The sequence below is a fragment of the Puma concolor genome, chromosome A3 (genome assembly GCF_028749965.1).
Source record: "Puma concolor isolate L17-30 chromosome A3, mPumCon1.1.hap2, whole genome shotgun sequence".
Taxonomy (NCBI): Eukaryota; Metazoa; Chordata; class Mammalia; order Carnivora; family Felidae; genus Puma; species Puma concolor.
In genome coordinates, this window is record NC_141669.1 from 37,815,976 (window position 1) to 37,838,600 (window position 22,625).

The 22,625-nt window shown below is 39.6% G+C and overlaps 1 protein-coding gene across 8 annotated transcripts in view; it reads right to left on the reverse strand.

Moving 5' to 3' along the window:
• Positions 1-4,481: 4,481 nt before the first annotated feature.
• ZC3H8 (zinc finger CCCH-type containing 8) overlaps positions 4,482-22,625 on the reverse strand; it is a 31,976-nt gene continuing 13,832 nt past the window's right edge. For 3 of the 8 annotated variants that reach the window (XM_086700588.1, XM_086700582.1, XM_086700590.1), the window contains 6 exons: positions 21,602-21,735; positions 19,372-19,494; positions 18,667-18,780; positions 16,943-17,050; positions 15,779-15,827; positions 4,482-9,510 (listed from right to left, as the gene is read on the reverse strand). In XM_086700588.1, the coding sequence (XP_086556714.1) occupies positions 15,798-15,827; positions 16,943-17,050; positions 18,667-18,780; positions 19,372-19,494; positions 21,602-21,735 (509 nt within the window). In that variant the 3' untranslated portion in view covers positions 4,482-9,510; positions 15,779-15,797. The remainder of the gene's footprint in view (positions 9,511-15,778; positions 15,828-16,942; positions 17,051-18,666; positions 18,781-19,371; positions 19,495-21,601; positions 21,736-22,625) is intronic. The other 5 variants (XM_086700587.1, XM_086700586.1, XM_086700583.1 and 2 more) reach the window with 5 other exon arrangements.

Sequence of the window (22,625 nt, forward strand, 5' to 3'; positions counted from 1 at the left end):
GCTCAGTCGGTTAAGCGTCTGACTTCCGCTCAGGTCATGATCTCACCGGTTATTGAGTTCAAGCTCCGCGTCGGGCTCTATGCTGACAGCTTGGAGCCTGGAGCCTGCTTCGGATTCTGTGTCTCTCTCTCTCTCTCTTTGCCCCTCCCTGCTCACGCTCAGTCTCTCTCTCTCCTTAAAAAATAAAATTATTTTTTAAAATTTAAAAAAAAAAAAGTGAAAAACTGCTCTGCCACCAGCCAGGCTGTGGGGGAGAACCAGGAACTGAAACAGAAACAACTTCCCAAAATGCAGCGCCCTACGACTCACATAACCCATTTACTGCATCCCTCCAGAGCATGCACGCCACAGAGTGTCCCGGTGTAAACTCCTAACACTCGCTCCCTCACAGATAACACCCTGGAAGCAACTCTCTGGTTGAGAAAATATGACCCACCCCTGCCAAGACCATCCCATGACTCACCCCAGTCTCCAGAACGGATTATCTTTCCCTAACTCCCTCCTGTTGACGTGGCCCCCGGCCCCCTGAAATGCAATCCCTCTCTTGCTGCAAATCATAAACCTGGCATCGTTGACTCTAAGTGGGTTCCGGGTGGTCTTTGACTGACAGGCATCAGCTCTCAACTTGAGCAACCAGTGGTCTCCCCTGTCGTCCCTGGACCTACTGGTGTGCGGTGCCCAACGTTGAACGCGTACTAGGTGGTTGGGGGTGGCACTCATTAAGAGTCTCAAGTCTGGGGGGCTCCTGGGTGGCTCAGTCAGTTAAGCATCTGACATCAGTTCAGGTCATGATCTTAATGATTCATGAGTTCAAGTCCCGCATCAGGCTCTGTGCTGACAACTCGAATCCAGGAGCCTGCTTTGCATTCCGTGTCTCCCTCTCTCTCTGCTCCTCCCCTGCTCATGCTCTGTCTCTCTCAAAAATGAATAAACATTAAAATATTTTTGTCTTAAGGAGAGCCCAGAGGCTGGAAATGAGGAAGGAGGATGGGCTGCTCAGGAGGAACTGTGTAAAGGCTCGAAGGCACCTCACACGTGCATGTGAATGTCACACCCAGATCTTCCATTATGATGGGGTCATGTCCCTGTAAGCCCATCGTAAGTTGACAATATGGTGAATCAAAATGCATCTAATGCACCTAACTTGAACATCATGGCTTAGCCCAGCCTACCTTATATGAGCTCAGCACACTTTAGCCTACAGTTGGGCAAAATCCTCTAACGCAAAGCCTATTTGATAACCAAGTGTTAAACCTCTTTGAACACGGTACTGAACATAAAAAATGGAAGGGCTATACGGGTACAGCATGGCCGTGAGTGTATTTGTTGTTCACCTTGGTGATCGCGGGGCTGGGACTGGGAGCTGTGGCTGGCGGCGCTGCCCAAAAGGATCAAGAGAGGATCATACTGCATATTGTTAGCCTGGGAAACGATCAAAATCCAAAATTCCAGGTACAGTTTCTACCGAGTACCACTTCTGCACCATGATAAAGTCACAAAAACGTGAAGTTGAACCACTGTAAAGTCAGGACCATCTATACCGGGAGGCATGTGTGCACTTTCCTCCCCCCCCCCCCCCCCCCCCCCCCCCAGTCCTCTCTCAGCTGCCTTCCTCCATTTCTGCCTCTGCCCGGGGCTTTCTTGAATTACCTGAGGACACACCAACCCCATCAATGTTGTTCCATGGTTTGACCTCTACCACTTCAAGGCTTGACATTTAGAAATTCCTTTTTATTCTTTCACCTAAAGGTCTGTTTTCATACAGTTGGGGAACAAAAAGCAGTGCCCCTTTAAGGTTTGAATATTTTAATAATTTACCGAACACTGAGTGAGGGTCTTCTATGTGCCTGATCCTTCAAGGAATACCACCTTGAACAAGACAGAGACATTGAATACCCTTGTGTTGCTTCCAGAATAGAGAAGGCGATTTAAGACAAGGGGTTCGAGGGCTGCTAGACCTAGAAGAGGGTGGAGGGCGAAGGGCACCTTGCCTGATGTTCACTAAAGCTGTCCCCTGGTGACAGAGGAAATGTGGGCGAGGCCTCAGAGGAAAGCGGGCCAACAAGGCGACTGACACCTGCAGGTGCTACTGAGGTCGTGAACCCCCATTTTCCAATCCTGGATTCTGACCTGGGACGTTGAACAAAGGAGCCCTGCCGATTCCAGGGCAGGCCCAGGAGGCCTGACACGATCCTTCATGCAGCTCCCACACCACGGCCTTGTTACAGCCCGGTGGAGATTTGACAAAACAGAGGCCCCATGGGCACCAGCGGTGTCTCCTCATTTGTTACAAGGCAACTTCTTCTCTGTCTTGCCTCTCGGCTCCCAGACGGAGGGGTCTGCACATCCCATTGAGAAAGTCAGGGTCATTCTTTTCCTTTTGCTTTCTCCTGGTACGGATTTAGCTGGAGGTGCATCCCAAAGAACACAGCCCCGCAGAACTGCTGGCAGGCTGGGGCAGCAGGGGCCAGGGCAGGCTGGCCAGGTTTCTGCTTCCTGCGGGGCCGTGCACATCATCTCCCCCCGGCTCGGGGAGAACACAGAACCCTTCACAGCGGCACAAGGACAGGCATTCAGACTCCGAGACAATCAGGAATTCACTGGGACCAGGTTTTCCTTCTTCGTGGACCGAAATGACTGTTTTATGGGCATTTGGCTGAAATAAGGAGCATTTCTGTTGATTCCGGGTTCACCTCACTGAGTTCAGCTACACGAGGAAGTTTAAATTGGCCTGCAGTCCGTGGGCATACAGAAAAGCTTGAAAAGAGCTGGTGTGTCAGCAGATATGGGGCTGAATCACAAATTTGTTCAGGAAGTCCAAGATTAAAGCCCAGTTTATATTATTATGTAACAAATATACCTGCCAAGCAACACATGCAGGCAAATAAATTTGAAGTATTTTTGCATAGGACACAGCTGGGATATAGAACTAGTATTTATTTTAGACTTATGCGAATGGCAAATAAGACCACTTCTGTGGAACTCCTAAAACAGGCAGTTAAATTTCTGGAACTGGAGTGAAGGGCCTGAATACTCAGAAACAAGGAGCATCCTGCCAGAAAGACGAGTCCCTGGACAGGAAGGCAGGAAAGGGGGAATTCTGAAATAAAAGGACTATAAGCTGGCACACATTCAGTCTTCATACCAGTCACAAGTAAGTATTTCTGAAGTGCAGATGTGAGGGGGAAAAAAGTATATTACGATGTCAAACAATACTTAAAAGTGAACCAGCGTTTCTACTTCCGGAATGGCAGACCAAGGATCTCTGAAAATCCACCACCCCATAAAAGGCATGACAGAAATGGCAAAGACAGTCAAAACCAATTTTTTCAGGTATCTGGAAATTAAAGGCTTACGACAGAGAATTTACTCAAGAAAAATAGCTGAATCTTGTTAAAATGACTTGTGGCAATGACTTGCCCTAATCTCATTCTCCTCTCCCCAGCTCCAGAGTAGCCTTGAAGATGAACAGCCCACAACTATAGTAACTGTGAAAACCGGTATCCTAACCATAGCGGTCTTCCGAGAGGGGAGGACAGATTCAGAGCTCCTCAAAAGCCCCATTCCCCCCAGACTATCACATTTTTGTAACTTTTTTTGAGTTTATTTTTGAGAGAGAGAGACAGAGAGAGGGAAATATAGAATCTGAAGCAGACTCCAGGCTCTGAGATGTCAGCACAGAGCCTGACGTGGGGCTCGAACTCAGGCATGGCAAGATCACGACCTAGGCTGAAGTCGGATGCTTAACCAACTGAGCCACCCAGGCACCCCCAGACTGTCGCTTTTTGATCTGCAGGACAGTTCACACTATATTCTCAGGGCCTGTTTTCATCTGACCAGGCACAATAGCAGTAAGCACATCCAGCACCTACATCTCAGATTATGAATACTATTCTGTTAGAAGGAATCTGGGCCCCTTTGAGAAATGGCTGATGTGAGGGCTCAGGTGGGGACATACAAAATGAGCCTGGACCACCTGTTCCAAGTTCATCCAAGTGGCTGGCAGAATTCAATAACTTGTGGTTTTAAGACTGAAGTTCTCATTTCTTCCATGTCATTTGAAGGTTGTTCTCAGCTCTAGATACATGGCCCTCTCATAACATGGCAACTCATTTCTTCAAAGCCAGTAAGAGAAGTTCCATTCCAATCTTTGGCCTTAGGAAGGCACCAGTCTCTTTTATGGGTTCATCTGATTATACCTTAGGCCTACTTGGGAATCATCTCCCTCTTGATTAAATTCCAAACCAACTGACTTAAGACCCCAATTATACCAAAGATAAAACCACTTCATCTTTGACATATAATAAAAGATAATCATGGGAGTAAAATCCATCGTACAGTAATGCCCACAGAGGGAAGTGATTAAACGGGTAGTGTGCACCAAGGGCAAAGGATCTTGGGAGCCATCTTTGAATTCTGCCTACCACAAAGGGGGCAGGGGAAGTTGGGAGACATGGAACCACTCTTTTTCACACACAAAAAACTTTTTATGTTTTCATAATTTATTAATCCAAAATAAATTTCCTAACAACTTATGTCACAATAAACTTTTGACTATACGCACATATAAGTTCAATTAAAAAATTACATTCAATCATACGTGAATGTCACTAATAAGATCCACCATTTTTTATGTACCAGTAAGAAAAAATAACCTGCCGAGTAAAATGTGATATTCCACCAGCTGTAAAATACATTCCAATTTCAGAGATGTTAACTATGAAAATGCATATCCCAGAATGACACACAGCAACTAAAGATATGGCTATTTTTTCTTATTTTATTTTTAAGTAATGTGAAGAGTGTTGCAAATTTCACAGGAATCAGTATCACTTTGAGCTGAGCTGGGCATCTTATCCTTCCCAACTCAACATATACATTCTCTCCTTTGCTTTAAATAGATCTTTTCCTTCCCAGTTTCTGCTCCATGCTGGGAACACAGCACTCCCTACTGTCCTGTTTCCTCCTTTCTCACACCCATTTCTTACTCTCTCCTGTCTGCAGGAACAGAGACAGGAAACACAGTCTTCAAGGAAGAAGGTGATTGGAGAGAAACACGAACTTTGGACAGACGAATGGAGGTTTGATTCTTGGCTCACATTTATTGGCTTGCCTTTGACTGTAGGTAACAGAAAACCCAAATCAAAATGGCTTAAAAGAGTAAAGAAAATATGCTGAGGGGCGCCTGGGTGGCCCAGTCGGTTAAGCAGCCGACTCTTGATTACGGTTCAGGTCATGACCTCACAATTCATGAGTTCGAACCCCACACTGGGTTCTGCACTGACAGTGCTGAGCCGCCTGCTTGGGATTCTGTCTGCCCCTTTCCTGCTCGCGTGCTCTCTCAAACTTTAAAAAAAAGAAAAAGAAAGTATGTTGAATTACTCATGTGGCATAACACAAAATCTGAAGGTTGGGATCTCCTAAGGCTGGTAGATTCCATGGCTCAGCTGCTATCAAGAACCCAGCTTCTTCCCAACTTCCTTCTGTGTCACCTTCAGCTGGTTAGCTAGCTCCCCTTGAGGTCATAAGATGGCAGCATCAGTTCCGGGGGTCATATTTAGACATGGCAATGTCTAACCTCCTTCTTGTGTACCTCAAGAAATGATAACTTTCCCAGAAGTGTACCATAGGACACGTTATCATATTGCAAGCCTAAACCAACTACTGGCAAAAATGGCATTTCCATTAGTGGTTTTCAACCTTGGCTATACTTTAGAATCACCTGGGAGCTACTGAAAATCTCATGTTCACACCCCAGGCCTCCCTGTAACCCTATCCCCTGCCAAAAAAAAGTCAGAATTTCTGGGAGTAGCCCCCAGGCATCAGTTGTTTTTTTGTTTTCTTTTGTTTTTTAAGTTTTCCTTTTAAAAAGAATTCAAGGAGAAGCCAAGGTTGAGAACCACAACTTCAGATTCTTGTTGATACAACTCGAAGGGTTGAAGTCAGAGCCCACCATCTACAAACCACAGATGATGTCATGGAGGAAGGAACGACACCTAAGCAAAACTAAAATTCTGTTAAGAAGGGGAGAAAACACAGGTAACACCTTCTTACAGACATGGTTTCCTCAGCTACCATTGCTATAATAATCCCTATTATAGGGTTGTAATGGGTACTGAAAAGGATTTCATATATATAATCCTAGCATTCAGCAGGTGTTTAACCTGAGATATTCTGATCTCAGTAAACTCCAAATGTGGCATTTGTGCTTCTAATTGGCAGTATGAGCCCCATATTCCTTAGGCCAGATCACCAAATCACATGGTATTCTGACCTCAACAAGCAACAGCTCAGAAGAAATCTTTGAATGCAACCCCCCACCCCCAATGGTTATACTTATCAAAACCAGTCAGTGAACTGAGACACTTGTGCTAGAAGTCAGGAAACCTATTAAGACAGGGACAAGTCATTTAACATCTGTGAGTCTGAATTCCTTAAATCCTAAAATTGTATTAAGTCAAAACACCAAAAGACTACACACTCAACTTCTAGTGTCTTACCATCTGAAAAAAATTGAGTTTTACAGTCCTGTGGCTTTTAGTAACTGACCACAAAAAAAAGTTATATGAAACCTGCTACACAGAATCTTAGAAATAAAAATTTTGTTCACTTTACTTAGTGATTTCCACAATGAGGACTCACATAAGAACTGTTTACATGAATTATTAGAAGAGGTGAGGTTTTTACATATCACCTCCTTCCTGATCAAAAGAGGTCAAACAGGTAACCACTTTATCTTTTCTGTTTTGGCTCCAAAAAAGATCAGAGATAAATTTAATATAGCCACGTGAATCATGATGGCCAAATGATATAGAAAAATCCATGTACAGACTTTCCTATTACAACTCTCTTATGTACGTTTCTTCTGGTCCATATTTTTAACTGATGATGGCTTAAAATTTTTTTTTAATTTTTATTTTAAGTAGGCTCCATGCCCAATGTGGGGCTTGAACTCACAATCCTGAGATCAAGAGCTGCATGCTCTACTGACTGGTCCAGTCAAGTCACTCCAAACTATGGTTTTAGTATTCATGTACCTGCTTGGAGCTGCATCAAGGGTCACTGATGTTTACTTCACAGAAGAAAACCAAGAGGAGCAGTGAGGAGAAGGCAGCAGGAACTAAATGTGGTATGGCTGAGATGGCCATACGACAAAGCATTTAAGACCCGGAAGACAAATGGATCTTGATTCAGACTACACGTGGGCAGGGAGGGCTGAAGCAGGACACTGGGAAATGGGCTCTAACTGAGGAAAAGAGAGTAACTAGAGAGAAGAAGTAGAAAATGGAGGCAGAAGGTTTCGCTGGAAGGTGCTATAACTCAGATAGAAGAGACTCACAGCCTAATGACTGCTTTAGGTACAAAGGGCACATCAGAGAGAACTGGCTCTCCTCAACCTGATTTAACAGAAGTTAAGAGATTTCATGGACACAAATACGTCTGCCTCTTCAAAACAATGGCTGTTAAATAAGAGCTTAAAAAATGTTCATTTGAGAGTGCATGCACATACATATACATATGGGGGAGGGGCAGAGAAAGAGAGAGAGGGAGAGATTCCCAAGCAGGCTCGGTGCTGTCAGCACAGATCCCGACAAGGGGCTTGAACCCATGAACCGTGAGATCATGACCTGAGCTGAAATCAAGAGGTGGATGCTCAACTGACTGAGCCCCCCAGGCGCCTATAAAATAAGAGCTTTTTAAATTTCTCTGACTTCTCAGTCCCTGAAACCTCTGCTCGGTCTTTTAAGTTTACAAGTGGGATGGATACTGCCACTTGAAGTATAAAATTTTTTTCTTAAAATGAACTCTACATGTAAACATTTGTGCCTCATCAGAAATAAACTGTATGTGAATTAACATTATAAGGAAATAAATTGTTAAACTGTCATAGAAAATTAAATGTTAAGTACTATCAAGGTTCTTAGAAATAGGAAAGTAGAAGGTAAATGTTCCTATTTATTCCCTTTTCTATGCAGCTGATCCCATATCCACCTCATAGAGTTATATGGCTTAAATAAGAACGTTAAACAGTATTAAATGAAATAGCATACAGCACATGGATGGTAAGTGTGCATAAATGTTAGCTTACTGTCCACCAATGTTAACTAACATACAAATTTGCCACAAAATTGACCTTCTGCAATTGTGAGCTATGACAGATGTGGAAATCCTTTGAATTGTATATGATGTTTAAAGATACAAAGTATCAATTCTACAGGTGATATGACCACTTCTTTGCACAATTTCATTAAATTATTGAAGGCTTTTGCAAAGGATCCTTTTGAAGTATCAACTCAACCTCTCTCCTCTGTGACTTCCTCTGGCAGCCGCTAGTGCATTGTCTTGCCCTCCTCCCTAGCCACAGCCAGGGAATAAACCGATCAACCTGGCAGAGAGCAATGGGCCATGAAGAGATGATACTCTTAGCTCAGAGACTCCTATGCTAAGGGCCCAGGAACTATCCTGGTTTCTTGTTTTCCTAGGTCTTATCTGATAAACCTTTGCTTGAAATATGTGCAACTCCATTTCTTATGTTAGCAGGATTAGGTTATAAGCAAAATAACTGACTCATGTTTTCAAACAGGACTCTGTTAAGAATTGTCATTACCTTTGGTGTACTCTATGTATCCAGCAAGCTAGAGATGCTATTATTCTTCCCAGCAATATAACAATATGATAATGACAGTTTCAGGCTCATAGTATTGTTCTAATAATAATCAGTACCACTATATAAAAGTGCATATTTAGAATTTCATTATCTGTGCTTGGAGAACTTTCTATTTGACGATTATGTTAGAGATGCCATCACATTTCTAAAATTTACATTTTACACAAATGTACAGTCTCACTACAGTTTATGCACCAATGAGAAAGATAACCATTCTTATATCTTAACAAAAAAGTTAAAAACTCCAAGTTTAGGAATGGTATAGCAAGAGACATTGTTCCATTTTATTTACAACACTAAGAAATTGGAAACAACAGGAAAGTGGTTTTAAAAAAAATCACAAAACTGTAATTTAAGCCATAAAACAAAATTGTGAGCAACCATTAAAAATGTTGCAAATGTATTTAATGACATGAAAAGATCTAACTGTATAGTCATCATCTACCTGCTATCCCAATGTGTTCCTAGAGAAACCTAACAGTTTTCTCTCTTCAATCTCCTGTATCTCTTCATGCGTCCGCATTCAGCCTAATCTTCCTTCCTATTTTACTGACAAAACTCAATCAGAAAAGACTTCTGCAATTTACTACCACAACATTTGCCTAACAGCCAGCAGCATCTCTGCCGTATATGTTCCTTTCCTGTTCCACTGGTTGGAACAGCTTGGTGAAGACCAATCCCCTCACTTATACACTAGATTCTGCCCCTCCCACCATCGATTAGAGAAGATGCACAACATCATAATGACACAAGAGGGCGCTTTAAATGAGGACTCTTGTAAACCACTCCAAATCAACAGTCTTGAACAGGCGTAGACATAAGTACTCTTCATCCATACAAAACTATGGAAGAAAATAACAAAAATACATCAGCTGCTGAAAATTACCAACTTTAGACACCCCTACTCCCTTCCCCCCAAAAATCACGCAGCAGCAGCAAACTGTAACACAAAAATCCAAACTGAATTAAATACCCCTGTTTAAGAATATGAAAAAACAACCTGAATTGAAATTCAAAAACTAAAACAAACACTGAACAAAAAAACAGAAGTAATGAAACAAGAGCTGACTGACCTCAGAAATGATACAAAAAAGAGATCATGTCAAAAATATAGCCTATATTATAAGACAGATTTGAATGGAAACAATAAGGGTTACTGGATAAAAGTGGAAAAAGAACAAAGAATAAAAATGAGATAAAGAAAGCAAAATTTATAAAAGAATAAAAAAAGAAAATTCATCATAGAGAGGGAAAATACATAAATATAACAATTTACACAGTAACTATAATAAAAAATGACAGAAGCTAACCCAAACGTTCAGTCATTTCAATAAATGTGAATGGGCTCAATTCACTTATCAAAAGAAGTAAAGGATTTTTGGTTTGGCTCAAATAACAAAACCCAAACTATACATGCTATATAAGAAAGGCTAAAACTTAACTCAGAAAAGCTAAAAACCAAAGCGGTGGGCAAATAAATACTAAAAGCAAATGTAACCAAATTTCCAGTTGCAATGTAAAATCTGAAACAATTAGAAGGAACGTTTTGTACTGCTACATTAAAACCTATTAGTCTATACTGTAGGTAGGATGGATGTTTAACCCATACTTTATACATCTTCCAATTTCACTATATGGATTACTGACATAACATATACTCAAGAATTGGTGTTTAACAACATTAAACATTTTTACCGTTTCATTGAGGACATTCTTTTTTTTTTTCAGTTTATTTAATTATTTTGAGAGAGAGAGAGAGCAGAAGCAGGGGAGGAGCTGAAAGAGGGAGACAGAATATCTCAGTAGACATAGAAAACACACTTGATGGGGTGCCTAGGTGGCTTAGTTGGTTAGGCATCCGACTCTTGATTGTGGCACAGGTCATGATCTCACAGTGGTTGAAATAGAGGCCCATTTCAGGCTCTGTGCTGACAGCGCGAAGACTTAGGATTCTGTCTCTCCCTGTCTCTCTGCCCCTTCCTCACTCACACACACGGGCTCTCTTTCTCTTAAAATAAAAAAATAAATAAAAACTTAAAAAAGGCGGGGGAACACACTTGATGAAATCCAACACCCATCCGTGATAAAAGCTCTCTATAAAACAGGAATAGAAGGGAACTTCCTCAAACCAATGAAGAGTATCTCTGAAAAACCTACAACTAAAATCATACATGATGGTGAAGGACTGAATGCTTATTGCCAATATCAGGAAAAAGGCAATGATATCTGCTGTCCCTTCTATTTAACATTGCACAGGACGTTTTAGTCAGTGAGATCAGTCAAGAAAAAGAAATAAAAGGGAACCAGATTAGAAAGCAAGAAGTAAAACTGTCTTTATTCTCATATAATATGTTGAAATTCCTAAGGAACACACACACACACACACACACACACACACACACTACAGCTAATAAATGAGTTCAGCTAAGTCTCAGCAAACAGGATTAAAATACAAAAATTAGGGGCTCCCAAGTGGCTCAGTTGGCTAGGTGTCCAACTTTGGCTCAGGTCATGATCTCACAGTTTGTGGGTTTGAGCCCTACATCAGGCTCTGTGCTGACAGTATGGAGCCTGATTGGGATTCTCCCTCCCTCCCTCCCTCCCTCTCTCTGCCCCTCCTCTACTCATGCTTTCTCTCTCAAAAATAAACTTAAAAAAATACAAAAATTAATTCTATTTCTCTTTGCCATGAATGTATGACCCCAAAATGAAGTTTAATTGCTCTCATCAACACCATCAAAGGAAAAATACATGTAAATAAATTTAACAAAAGTGTAAACAACACACTTGTACACTGAAAAGTACAAAACTGAGAGAAATTAAGGATCTAAATAAATTGAGATACATTCCATATTCACAGACCAGAAGATTCAGTTAACACTGTAATTTTCCACAGATCAATGTAATGTTTGTCAAAATTCCAGCACAGGTTTTTTGCAGAAATTTACAAGCTGATCTTGAAATTTATATGGAAAAGCACAAGACACTAAATTAGCCAAAATGATCCTTGAAAAGGTGAACAAAACCAGACAGCTTCTATTTCCTTATTTTAACACATAGTATAAAGCTATAGAATCACAAGACACTATCACAAGACAGTGTGATAACATATAAGGGTAAACATATAGAGCAACAGATAAACATATAAAGCCTAACATATAACATATAAAGATACACATATACAACAACAGAACACAATTTTTTACATTTACAGTCAATTGATTTCTGACAAAGATGCCAAGGCAACTCACTGGGGAAAGGGCAGTCTTTTTTTTTGAAATGGGGCTGGGACAATGGGATATCTATATGCAAAAAGAAAAATTTAGATCCTTAGACCACACTTTTCTCAAGAATTCAAAATGAATTATAGACATAAATGAAAGAGCTAAAACTATAAAAATTTTTAGAAGAAAACATATAGGAGAATCTTGTGATCTTGCGTTAGAATTTTTAGATAGAACCTCAAAACCATGATCCATAAAAAAAAAAATACACTTAGGGCATCAAAATTAAAATGTTCATGCTTTAATAGACGCTATTTTAAAAATATAAGCACAAACTGGGTCAAAAAGACAAAGTCACATATTGGGACAAAATATTTCCAAATTATATATGTGATAAAGGACTTGTATCCAACATATAAGAACTCTTACAATTCAACAGTATGAAGATGATCTGATTAAAGAATGGGTAAAGATCTGAATTGACCAATGGCACATGAAAAGATGCTTAACACCAGTAATCATTAGAAAAATGCAAATTACAACCATAATGAGATACCACCTCACCCCTACTAGAACAGCCACAATCAAAACAACTGACAGTAACAAATGTGGGTGAGCATGTGAAGAGACTAGAATATTCTTACATTGCTATCTGGGATGCAAAATGATGCAGCCACTTTGGAAAACAACGTGGCAGTTCTTAAAAAGTTAAAAATATATTTACTGTAAGACCCAGAATCTCCAAAACATACAATGGAATAATGGGGGCAATTTTATATGTACACACACACACACACACACACATACACACACACACAAGTGATCGGGGTGCCTGAGTGGCTCAGTTGGTTGAGCATCCAACTCTTTCTTGATTTTGTCTCAGGTCATGATCCCAGAGTCGTGAGAACAAGCCCTGCATGAAGCCTGCTTGGGATTCTCTCTCTCTCACTCTCTCTGCCCCTCTCCCCCATTCGCATACACACTCTCTCTCTCTAAAAATAAAAAATATATGGGGCGCCTGGGTGGCTCAGTCGGTTGGGCGGCCGACTTCAGCTCAGGTCATGATCTCGCGGTCCGTGAGTTCGAACCCCGCATCGGGCTCTGTGCTGACAGCTCACAGCCTGGAGCCTGTTTCAGATTCTGTGTCTCCCTCTCGCTGACCCTCCCCTGTTCATGCTCTGTCTCTCTCTGTCTCAAAAATAAATAAAACGTTAAAAAATAAAAAATTTAAAAATAAAAAATATATAAATCTTTACTGGGGCGCCTGGGTGGCGCAGTCGGTTAAGCGTCCGACTTCAGCCAGGTCACGATCTCGCGCTCCGTGAGTTCGAGCCCCGCGTCGGGCTCTGGGCTGATGGCTCAGAGCCTGGAGCCTGTTTCTGATTCTGTGTCTCCCTCTCTCTCTGCCCCTCTCCCGTTCATGCTCTGTCTCTCTCTGTCCCAAAAAAATAAATAAACGTTAAAAAAAAAAAATTAAAAAAAAAAAAATATATATAAATCTTTAAAAAAATAAAGTTTTTTTAAAACAAAAAGTGATCTATGCTAAGGCATGAATGAATCTCAAAAACATCATACAATGTGAAAAGAATTAGAAGCAAAAGACCACATGTTAAAGTTTATACGAAATGCCCAGAAAAGGCAAATCTAGAAATAGGAAGTAGATCCGTGGTTACCTACAACTGGATATGGGACTGGGGAATGACTTAAAATGGGTCTAAGGGATCTTTTGGGGGATGTCAAAAACATTCTAAAACTGGATTTGGTGATGTCACACAACTTTTAAATTTACCAAAAAGTATTAAATTTTACGCTAAAAACAAGTGAAAACTATGTCAAAGTAAGTAAAAGGGCCCAAAATAGCCAAGGCATTCATGGAGAACAGCATTAGAAAAACTATCAAAGTATATAAAATGCAGTAAAACTACAGTAATTAAGACAGACTATTAGAGAAAAAAACAAATGAAGCAGAACAGATACCCCAGAAATAGATCTTTGTCTGAAGGAAACTTATCTATACCAGAGGGACCAGGCATTACAGATCAGTGGGGAAAGGGCAGTGTTTTCAGTTGAATGGTATGGAGAGAATGCTTATCCATATAAGGAAAGAGAGGGAAAATAAGGAGTTAAAAAAGAAATCAGTTAGTTTTAATTCTTCTCATCTCCCACTAGCCATAGCCACTCTCTTTTTCATGTAATTTAGCGGCTCTTCCCACATGGAAACTACAAGAGTGTACTTCCCTACTTTCCGACTTTGGACTTGGCTATATATCTTACTTTGGCCAATGGGTTGTGTGTAAATGTGATACAAACAGCCTTGAGCTTCTGCCAATGCTGTGAGAAGAACACATCCCAGCTAGCTCACTGATCCTAGGAGGAGACTGAGACAAACGTGGGCCAGAACCATTCTGGTCAACCTGCTTTAAGAAGCAGAGCCAACCTAGCCAAGGCTAGCCCAGATCAGCCTATTCCCAGCCAATTTGCAGATGCACAGAAAAAAGAAATGTTTGTTTTTACATGCTGAGAAGTTTGTGGTTGTTAAAACCATTAAATTAGCAACTATTACCAGATACTTTTTTCAAAGGAGTAAAAAATAAATGTAAAAAGCAAAACCCCAAAACTTAAACGGATTGCCAAAATAAGCAATTCTGCTCCCAGAGGCACCTCAGAAAAAGTGAAAAGACAGTTTACAAAATGGGGAGACCTGCCACACACACCTCACAAAGGATTACATCAGGAATATGTAAAATCAATTTAAGGACAGTCCAGCCCAATAGAAATGTAAGCAAAAAACACTAACAGGCATTTCACCAAAGATGAAACTCAAAAGTTAGCAAGCATAAGAAAAGACGCTGAGCTTTATGAAAATAAAGCTATGTGACATCACTTTTATGCCCAATAAACTGGTAGAAAAAAAAATTAAAGACTTGACAATGCAAAGTATTGGCAAGTATAGAGTAACAGGATTTATTTTACACAGTTGACGGGAATATAAACCGTTCTAACTACTTTCGAAAAGATTAGTATTGTTTTAAAATTTTAAGATGATACAATTCTACTCCTTGGTTTATATCCAAGATAACTTACACACACTTACGTCAAAAGACATGTATGTTATTAGATATATTATTTATTACACATTATTAGCAATACTTTATATTTAAAATATTGAAAATAACCTAAATGTCCATCATTAGTAGAATGTTTAAGTAAATGTTAACATATTTACAGAATGAAATGCTATATAAAAGTATAAATTAATGAATAAGAGCTTTGTGGATCTACATGAACGAATCTTAGAAACATAATGTTGAGTGAAAATACCAAGTCACCAATAAATACACAGAATACTTGTTTAAAAAAAAATCCAAACTGGTGGGGATCCTGGGTGGCTCAGCAGGTTAAGCATCTGACTTGATTTCAGCTCAGGTCATGATCTCACAGTTCATGAGATTGAGCCCCATTGGGCTCTGTGCTGAGCCTGCTTGGGATTCTCTCTCCCCTCTCTTTGCCCCTCCCCCAATGCTCACTCGTTCACTCTCTCTCTCAAAATAAATAGGCATTTAAAAAAAAATCCAAACTGTTTAAATAAAATCCAAACACAAGCAAAACTAAATATAGTATTTAGTGAATCACATACATTGGCAAATCTACATAGAAACAAGAGGAGAATAAAAATACAAAAGATAGTGACAAACAGAGGGAAGCAGTTCCAAGGAGACGGGAGATACATATCTATGTATATGTATCAGATATTTTATAATTTTTTAGCAGGGGAGGAGAAAGAAAAAGATTTCTATTTAGAAAATGGAAAAGCCCTATGTTTCCATGCCAATTTCTAGAGGTGTTTCAGAGAAATAAAAGGAAATGTGCTAAATTCTAATTTTACCTTTTTCATACCTTTATTTTCATGATGACTTCTTCTCAGTATCCAAAACCTAATATGAAAAAAAACCACACATTTTTATGCATCAATATCAAATTCAGGTACATCATAATGGTCTTGTAATTTTCTAATGATTCCAATACTATTTATCCTAGTAATTATAATACCGTAAGAACAACTAAAACATAACTTTTACATCTCTTTTTTCCATATATATTTCATACTAATAACAAAATACTTGGTATGACTTTTTCTTTTTTTAAGTTTATTTATTTTGAGAGAGAGAGAGAACGTGCACATGTGAGCAGGGCAGAGAGAGAGGGAGAGACAGAATCCCAAGCAGACTCTGAGCCATCAGCACAAATCCTGACATGGGGCTCGAACTCAGAAACTGTGAGATCATGTCCTGAGCCAAAATCAAGAGTTGGATACTTAATTGACTGAGCCACCCAGGTGCCCCTTGGTATGACTTTTAATTCCAGGGTAAGCCTTCATATTTTACAACATAAAAATATCCATAAATAAGCACCTTTGACTTTCTCATATTTGCACACACTCAAGAGAACTTCTGCCACAAGATGATATGGCTTGGTTCTAGAAGAATCTTTCATTTTCGCTTAAATTTCAATTTAATTTTAAAGGCACAGACTCTAACATATGGGAGATGAAAGAATATAAATTACTATTTTTTCAATTATCTTTCCTCACTGACTGGAAGAACATTTGAAGAAAACTTTGAAATAACTATTTAAGGATGCTCTGACATAACTTTAAAACATTCATCACCCAATGATTCTTAGCTTTCCTTCTAAGAGTATAACAGGAGTACTAGTTCTCCTATTTGCTTTGTTTTCCTTTGCTTAGCTTGGCTACTAAGGTTACTAACTACTTTGAAAGTTTTAAGAACATTCCAATTTATACTTATTGCTTGCATAAGTATAACGTTCTTACCAGCCATAAGTATATATTTTCCTTTAAGCTACAAAAAATATATATACAATGAATAATTTTCTAAACAGAATTAAATTCTAAGATTGTCAGTCCTAACGTATCCCAAATGGTAACCTATGAGGCATTCTCCTTAAAGAATAGTATGTTTCCAAATTCTTGCCCTTAGTTCAAACATATTCTTTAAAAAAGAAAAACAAAAATTAAAATTCTACTTACTTTGGCCAACAATTCTTGTGTTTCAGGAGTCAGTGGAGCATGTGAAAACTTGCAATAGTCACCCTGATAACATTTTGTTCCTGTATGGTAAAACTTGCAAGGATATTCATGTAACCCAAGTGTTAAGGAAGAGAACAATTTTAATCCAACTAAAATAATTTGTAATTAACTTTATGTTCCCTGTATAAAAGCCTTTCCTTCTAGTAGAAACACTAAATTCTCTATTTAAAATATGATAAATTATGAATTGAACTATATGAAACATCTGATTTTGGGATAATTATAATAAATCAAGTTTATTGGCTATCACATGAAACTTTCCCTTCATATTCGTTTTTATAATAAATTATAGGTCTGTTTCAATGACGTAAGAAAAGTTTGTGTGTTTTAAATACTTTAAGAAATGTGATTATTGGGGCGCCTGGGTGGCGCAGTCGGTTAAGCGTCCGACTTCAGCCAGGTCACAATCTCGCGGTCCGTGAGTTCGAGCCCCGCGTCAGGCTCTGGGCTGATGGCTCAGAGCCTGGAGCCTGTTTCCGATTCTGTGTCTCCCTCTCTCTCTGCCCCTCCCCCGTTCATGCTCTGTCTCTCTCTGTCCCAAAAATAAATAAACGTTGAAAAAAAAAAATTTTTTAAAGAAATGTGATTATTTTTTTATAATTTTTTTAAGCTTATTTATTTATTTTGAGAAAGAAAGAGAGAGAGCATGAGCAGGGGAGGGGCAGTGAGAGAAGGGGACAGAGGATCTGAAGTGGGCTCAGCAGAGAGCCCCAATGTGGGGCTCAAACCATGAGATCATGATCTGAGCTGAAGTTGGATGCTTAACCAACTGAGCCACCCAGGCACCCCAGAAATGTGATTATTTTTAAGGCATTCTTTTGGGGTAGAGGCAATAAAGTCAATGACGATGATAGGTTTTACAAATCTGGATCCTTTATATATTAGGTTTACTTAAAATAGAATGAACTTAAACAACTTCAACATTGTTTTCTAGAAAAAAAACTCTCAAGTTAGAGTTTGAGATTCCCTATACTGCATGACTGAAGGAAAACAACTTTTGTGGTACCCAAAGGTGCCATTACCATAAAATTTTTATGTTCTATGTTTTTACAACCTGTCTGTACCATTTGCATTAAAGAGTTAAGGTTATTCTCCAAATTAAAGGACAATTCAGTACAGACTATACAGAAAACAAGTACTCCCAAATGACGCTTTTTTTTTTTTTTTTTTTTTTTTAAACAAAGTAACTCATATGAGGGTGCCTAGCTGGCTTAGTTGGTAGATCATATTACTCTTAATCTCAGGTTTGTAAATTCAAGTCTCACGCTGGGGGTACAGATTACTTAAACAGAAAATCATTAATAACAACAAAGTAGTTGTATATATGTATATACACATACATAGCTATATCTCTATGAACATAGATATAATTAGTTAATGTCACAGCAGAAATTCTGAGTCTTTCTGTGGGTTGAATAGGTCTCATGAACTTGCTGCTATGCTATCCAAGTGAAGGATCTTCATTTGAGAATTACTGAAGAATCCATCTTTTCTTTCTTGGGGAAAAAAAAAAATCACACAATTTAACCACTTTGATATGGATTTGGGCTTGGGTAACATAATTTTGCCATAGCTAAAACACAGGTTTTATTCAAAATTATACATACTTAAAATGTTCATGTAAATATGTATAAAAAGTAAAATTATATCTTGTGATAAAGGATATTATGCAAATACAGACAATTTTCACCTCTGGTACAATATCCTTGTACATAAAACTTGCACATTTCCTTTTTCTTCTCTATCTCTGCATCATGATCAAATTTACACTGGTCTCCCTGGGCGAAAGGAAAGAACAAGGACAAGCCATTATTTCTCAGTTAAGTCATGCAGTTCCTACTAATCTTAAAATAAGCAAATGGTTCCAGAAAAAAATCTGAGAAGCCCTACAGTCTAATTCTTAACGAGCTATCGTATAACCACTCTACAATCTTAAAATCTTGTTACATCCCAAACCTTTTTAACACAAAGTATTTTTTTTTAAAAAATGCTTATTTATTTGATAGAAAGAGCCTGAACATGAGCAGGGGAGGGGCAGAAAGAGAGGGAGAGAATCCCAATCAGGCTCCACAGTGCCAGCACAGAGCCTGCCACCAGGGCTCAATCCCACGAACTGTGAGATCATGAGCTGAGCTGAGATCAAGAGTCAGCAGTTTAACTGAGACACCCAGGTGCCCCTAAAAAGTGTCTTTTTTAAACATAAAATAATACTTCAGTAAAGCTTTCTAACTGAACCTTTTCCAGAAGGAAAGAGTTATAAAATGTACAGGTATGCTTTTAGAGTATCCAATGGAGACAGGAGTTGGCTTTTGTACATTTTTGCTATACCTTACATTTTAGTATATTTTTGCTTACGCAGTTTTTTATACCTTAATACATTTCCTTTCAAGAAAATATTTACAAACTTGTTTCCCCTTGTGTTCCACTGTATGTTGGTTGATGAATCCCTGGCTCATTCTCACATGCTGCTGCTTCTCTTTTGGTTTACCATCCTTTGAAAACAAAAACAAAGAAGTAAATGTGAGAAATATAAATTTAAATATTTTATTCTACTGCACAAAATTATTTTGACCACCTTTAAAACATTAAAAAGTGACTCTTCTAAACCGGCCTACATGCGTAAGATTTGGACTTTTGCACATCAGTTGAAAAATAAATGTTCTGCCAATTACAACAGAATTCCAGCACTGAACGTGTTTGGTCAATTTGAATTATTTTACTATACTTTGCCCTTATATATATTTTTTTTTTTTAATTTTTTTTTTTTCAACGTTTTTTATTTATTTTTGGGACAGAGAGAGACAGAGCATGAACGGGGGAGGGGCAGAGAGAGAGGGAGACACAGAATCGGAAACAGGCTCCAGGCTCTGAGCCATCGGCCCAGAGCCCGACGCGGGGCTCGAACTCACGGACCGCGAGATGGTGACCTGGCTGAAGTCGGACGCTTAACCGACTGCGCCACCCAGGCGCCCCTGCCCTTATTTTTAAAAATTGAATAAGCAATTTTTTAAAGTGAAAATGCGGCTACTTGTGATAAAAAATGAAATCCGGGAATAAGGCTCTTGAGAACGGAGACAAAACTGGAGACTGTAAGGTAAACCGAAAGTGGTATACTCTTTAAGTTCAATGAGATGCTCACTGGGTGAGAGCGGAGAATAATAACCAGCTCTATCTAGTAAACAAATATAACCTCAAAGATGGCAACAGAGATATAAAAACAAAAGGTGACCTTTATATAAAAACAAAAGGGGAGGGCGCCTGGGTGGCGCAGTCGGTTAAGCGTCCAACTTCAGCCAGGTCACAATCTCGTGGTCCGTGAGTTCTAGCCCCGCGTCGGGCTCTGGGCCGATGGCTCAGAGCCTGGAGCCTGTTTCCGATTCTGTGTCTCCCTCTCTCTCTGCCCCTCCCCCGTTCATGCTCTGTCTCTCTCTGTCCCCAAAATAAATAAAAAACGTTGAAAAAAAAAAATTAAAAAAAAAAAAGGGGGGAATCTCATAATACATTTTAGCTCTTTAGAAACCTAAACCATTTTAGCATGTTAACCTGTGGTACAATTTACATACAATGTCTGCATCCCAAACTTCTGAACATGTTTAGGAATTAAATATGTGCAAAGAAGAGACCTGACTACATTTACATGATCTGCTTTGTAATGATGTTAAATTTCTACTTAACACTATCAAAATTATGTGTCCAATATGTGCCAGTTTAAATCTTTGGTTTTATTTGACTATGTTATTAAATTCTAACACAGGTTTATAATTTGCTACTCATGTAGAAGGGCTGTCAATTTTAGCTGAATAATTATTTGAGTCCATGTAAACCAAATGAAGGGAATACCAACAGGGTCAGGAGATACAGGCTGTGGCCTGGCCCTGTGTGACTGAGCAGATACCTGAACCCCCAGGGCTTCAGAGTCCTCATCTGTAAAATATGGAAACATATATAAATATGTTTCAATCCATAATATTTGGTATTTCTAATATTTTACCACCCCTGACTCTTGTCTTCTGGACCCAGCCTAACAAAAAAGTTTGTTTAAAACACCTCAGAAAAGCAGAGTCCAGAGGAGTCACTTACTATTGTATCCTGATTACATCTGCAGACCAAGGAAGAGGAACTTCTACAAAGCAAAATCAAAACACCAAGCGGATAGGGGGTGTTTTGTAAGCCAATGCTCAGAAATATTCATTTTTAATTTCCAGAGGGGAGTCAAATACTGATAGACCAGGAACCGCAATCATAGCAACTCTGTAAGACTCTGTGACCTTTGAAGTGTTCTCTGGGCTACTTTACCTTCTCCCTGCTTCTCCTGCTTTTCCAGTCTCTGACAGTACAACATGGCCAAATCAAGGGACTTGTGTGCACGTATTCAGGTAAACAGGTTCAACGCTAAGGCTTAACACAGGTGCTGGCAGCTCATGAGGGAGAGGGAAGGAGCTGCAACAGTGACAAGGAAGAATGTGGAGAGCCAACTGATGGTGAGAGGAGATTTTTCACCGTCAGAGAACCCTCGTTTTATGGCTTGCCACTGAGGTAGGCGCAAGATGAATATCCTGCAGCATGTAGGCGTTCTCCTACGTGCCCATACTCTTGTACCTGTTCCTGTGAGCCACTATTCCTCAGTGAAGCGTTGGATCCTTTGTGTCCGGCGCCAGGCCATTTTCGCTTCATTTTCTTCTGTTTACCATTTTTCTGTACAGCTTTAAGGTTTTTATTTTTTTGTTTAACAACTAAAAACAAAAAAGTTAATTCTGTTTAAATCTTAAACATTAAACTAAATCTTAAAATGCTTAATTTTAATTTATGATGACATAAAAGTACAATGGCAGTTTACTTTATTTTTAACATTTGTTTCTTTTTGAGAGGGAGAGAGAGAGACAGAGTGTGAGTGGGGGAGGGGCAGAGAGAGAGGAAGTCACAGAATCCAAAGCAGACTCCAGGCTCTGAGCTGTCAGCACAGAGCCCAACATGGGGCTCAAACTCATCAACCAGGAGATCATGACCTGACCCAAAGTCAGATACTTAACTGACTGAACTACCCAGGCACCCCGGCAGTTTACTCTTAAGTACATTCTGGGGCGCTTGGGTGGCTCAATCAGTTGAGCATCTGACTTTAGCCTGGATTATGATCTCATGATTCAGGAGTTCAAGCCTCACATTGGGTTGTGCTTTGGCAGCTCAGAGCCTGCTTCAGATCCTCTGTCTCTCTCTCTCTCCTCCTCCCCTGCTCGCTTGCGTACTCTCTCTTGCTCTTAAAAATTAATAAACACCTAAAAAAAAAAAGTACATTCTATAATAATCCAGGAGGAGTTCTCCACTGCTCACTGAATGAAAAGTGGTATGATGCTGACCTTTCTGGAAGCTCTGGGATTAAGAGACCAAAAGGAGAATTAATATATTCTGGATCCCCAATTCATTCCTTATGAAAATAGATAAGGTAGGGAGGCCTGGGTGGCTCAGTCGGTTAAGTGTCCAACTATCAGTTTCGGCTCAGATCATGATCTGGCAGTTTCATGAGTTCAAGCCTCACATCAGGCTGTGTGCTGATGGTGCGGAGCCTGCTTGGGATTCGCTCTCTCTTTCCCTCTCTCTCTGCCTCTCCCCTACTCATGCTGCCTCT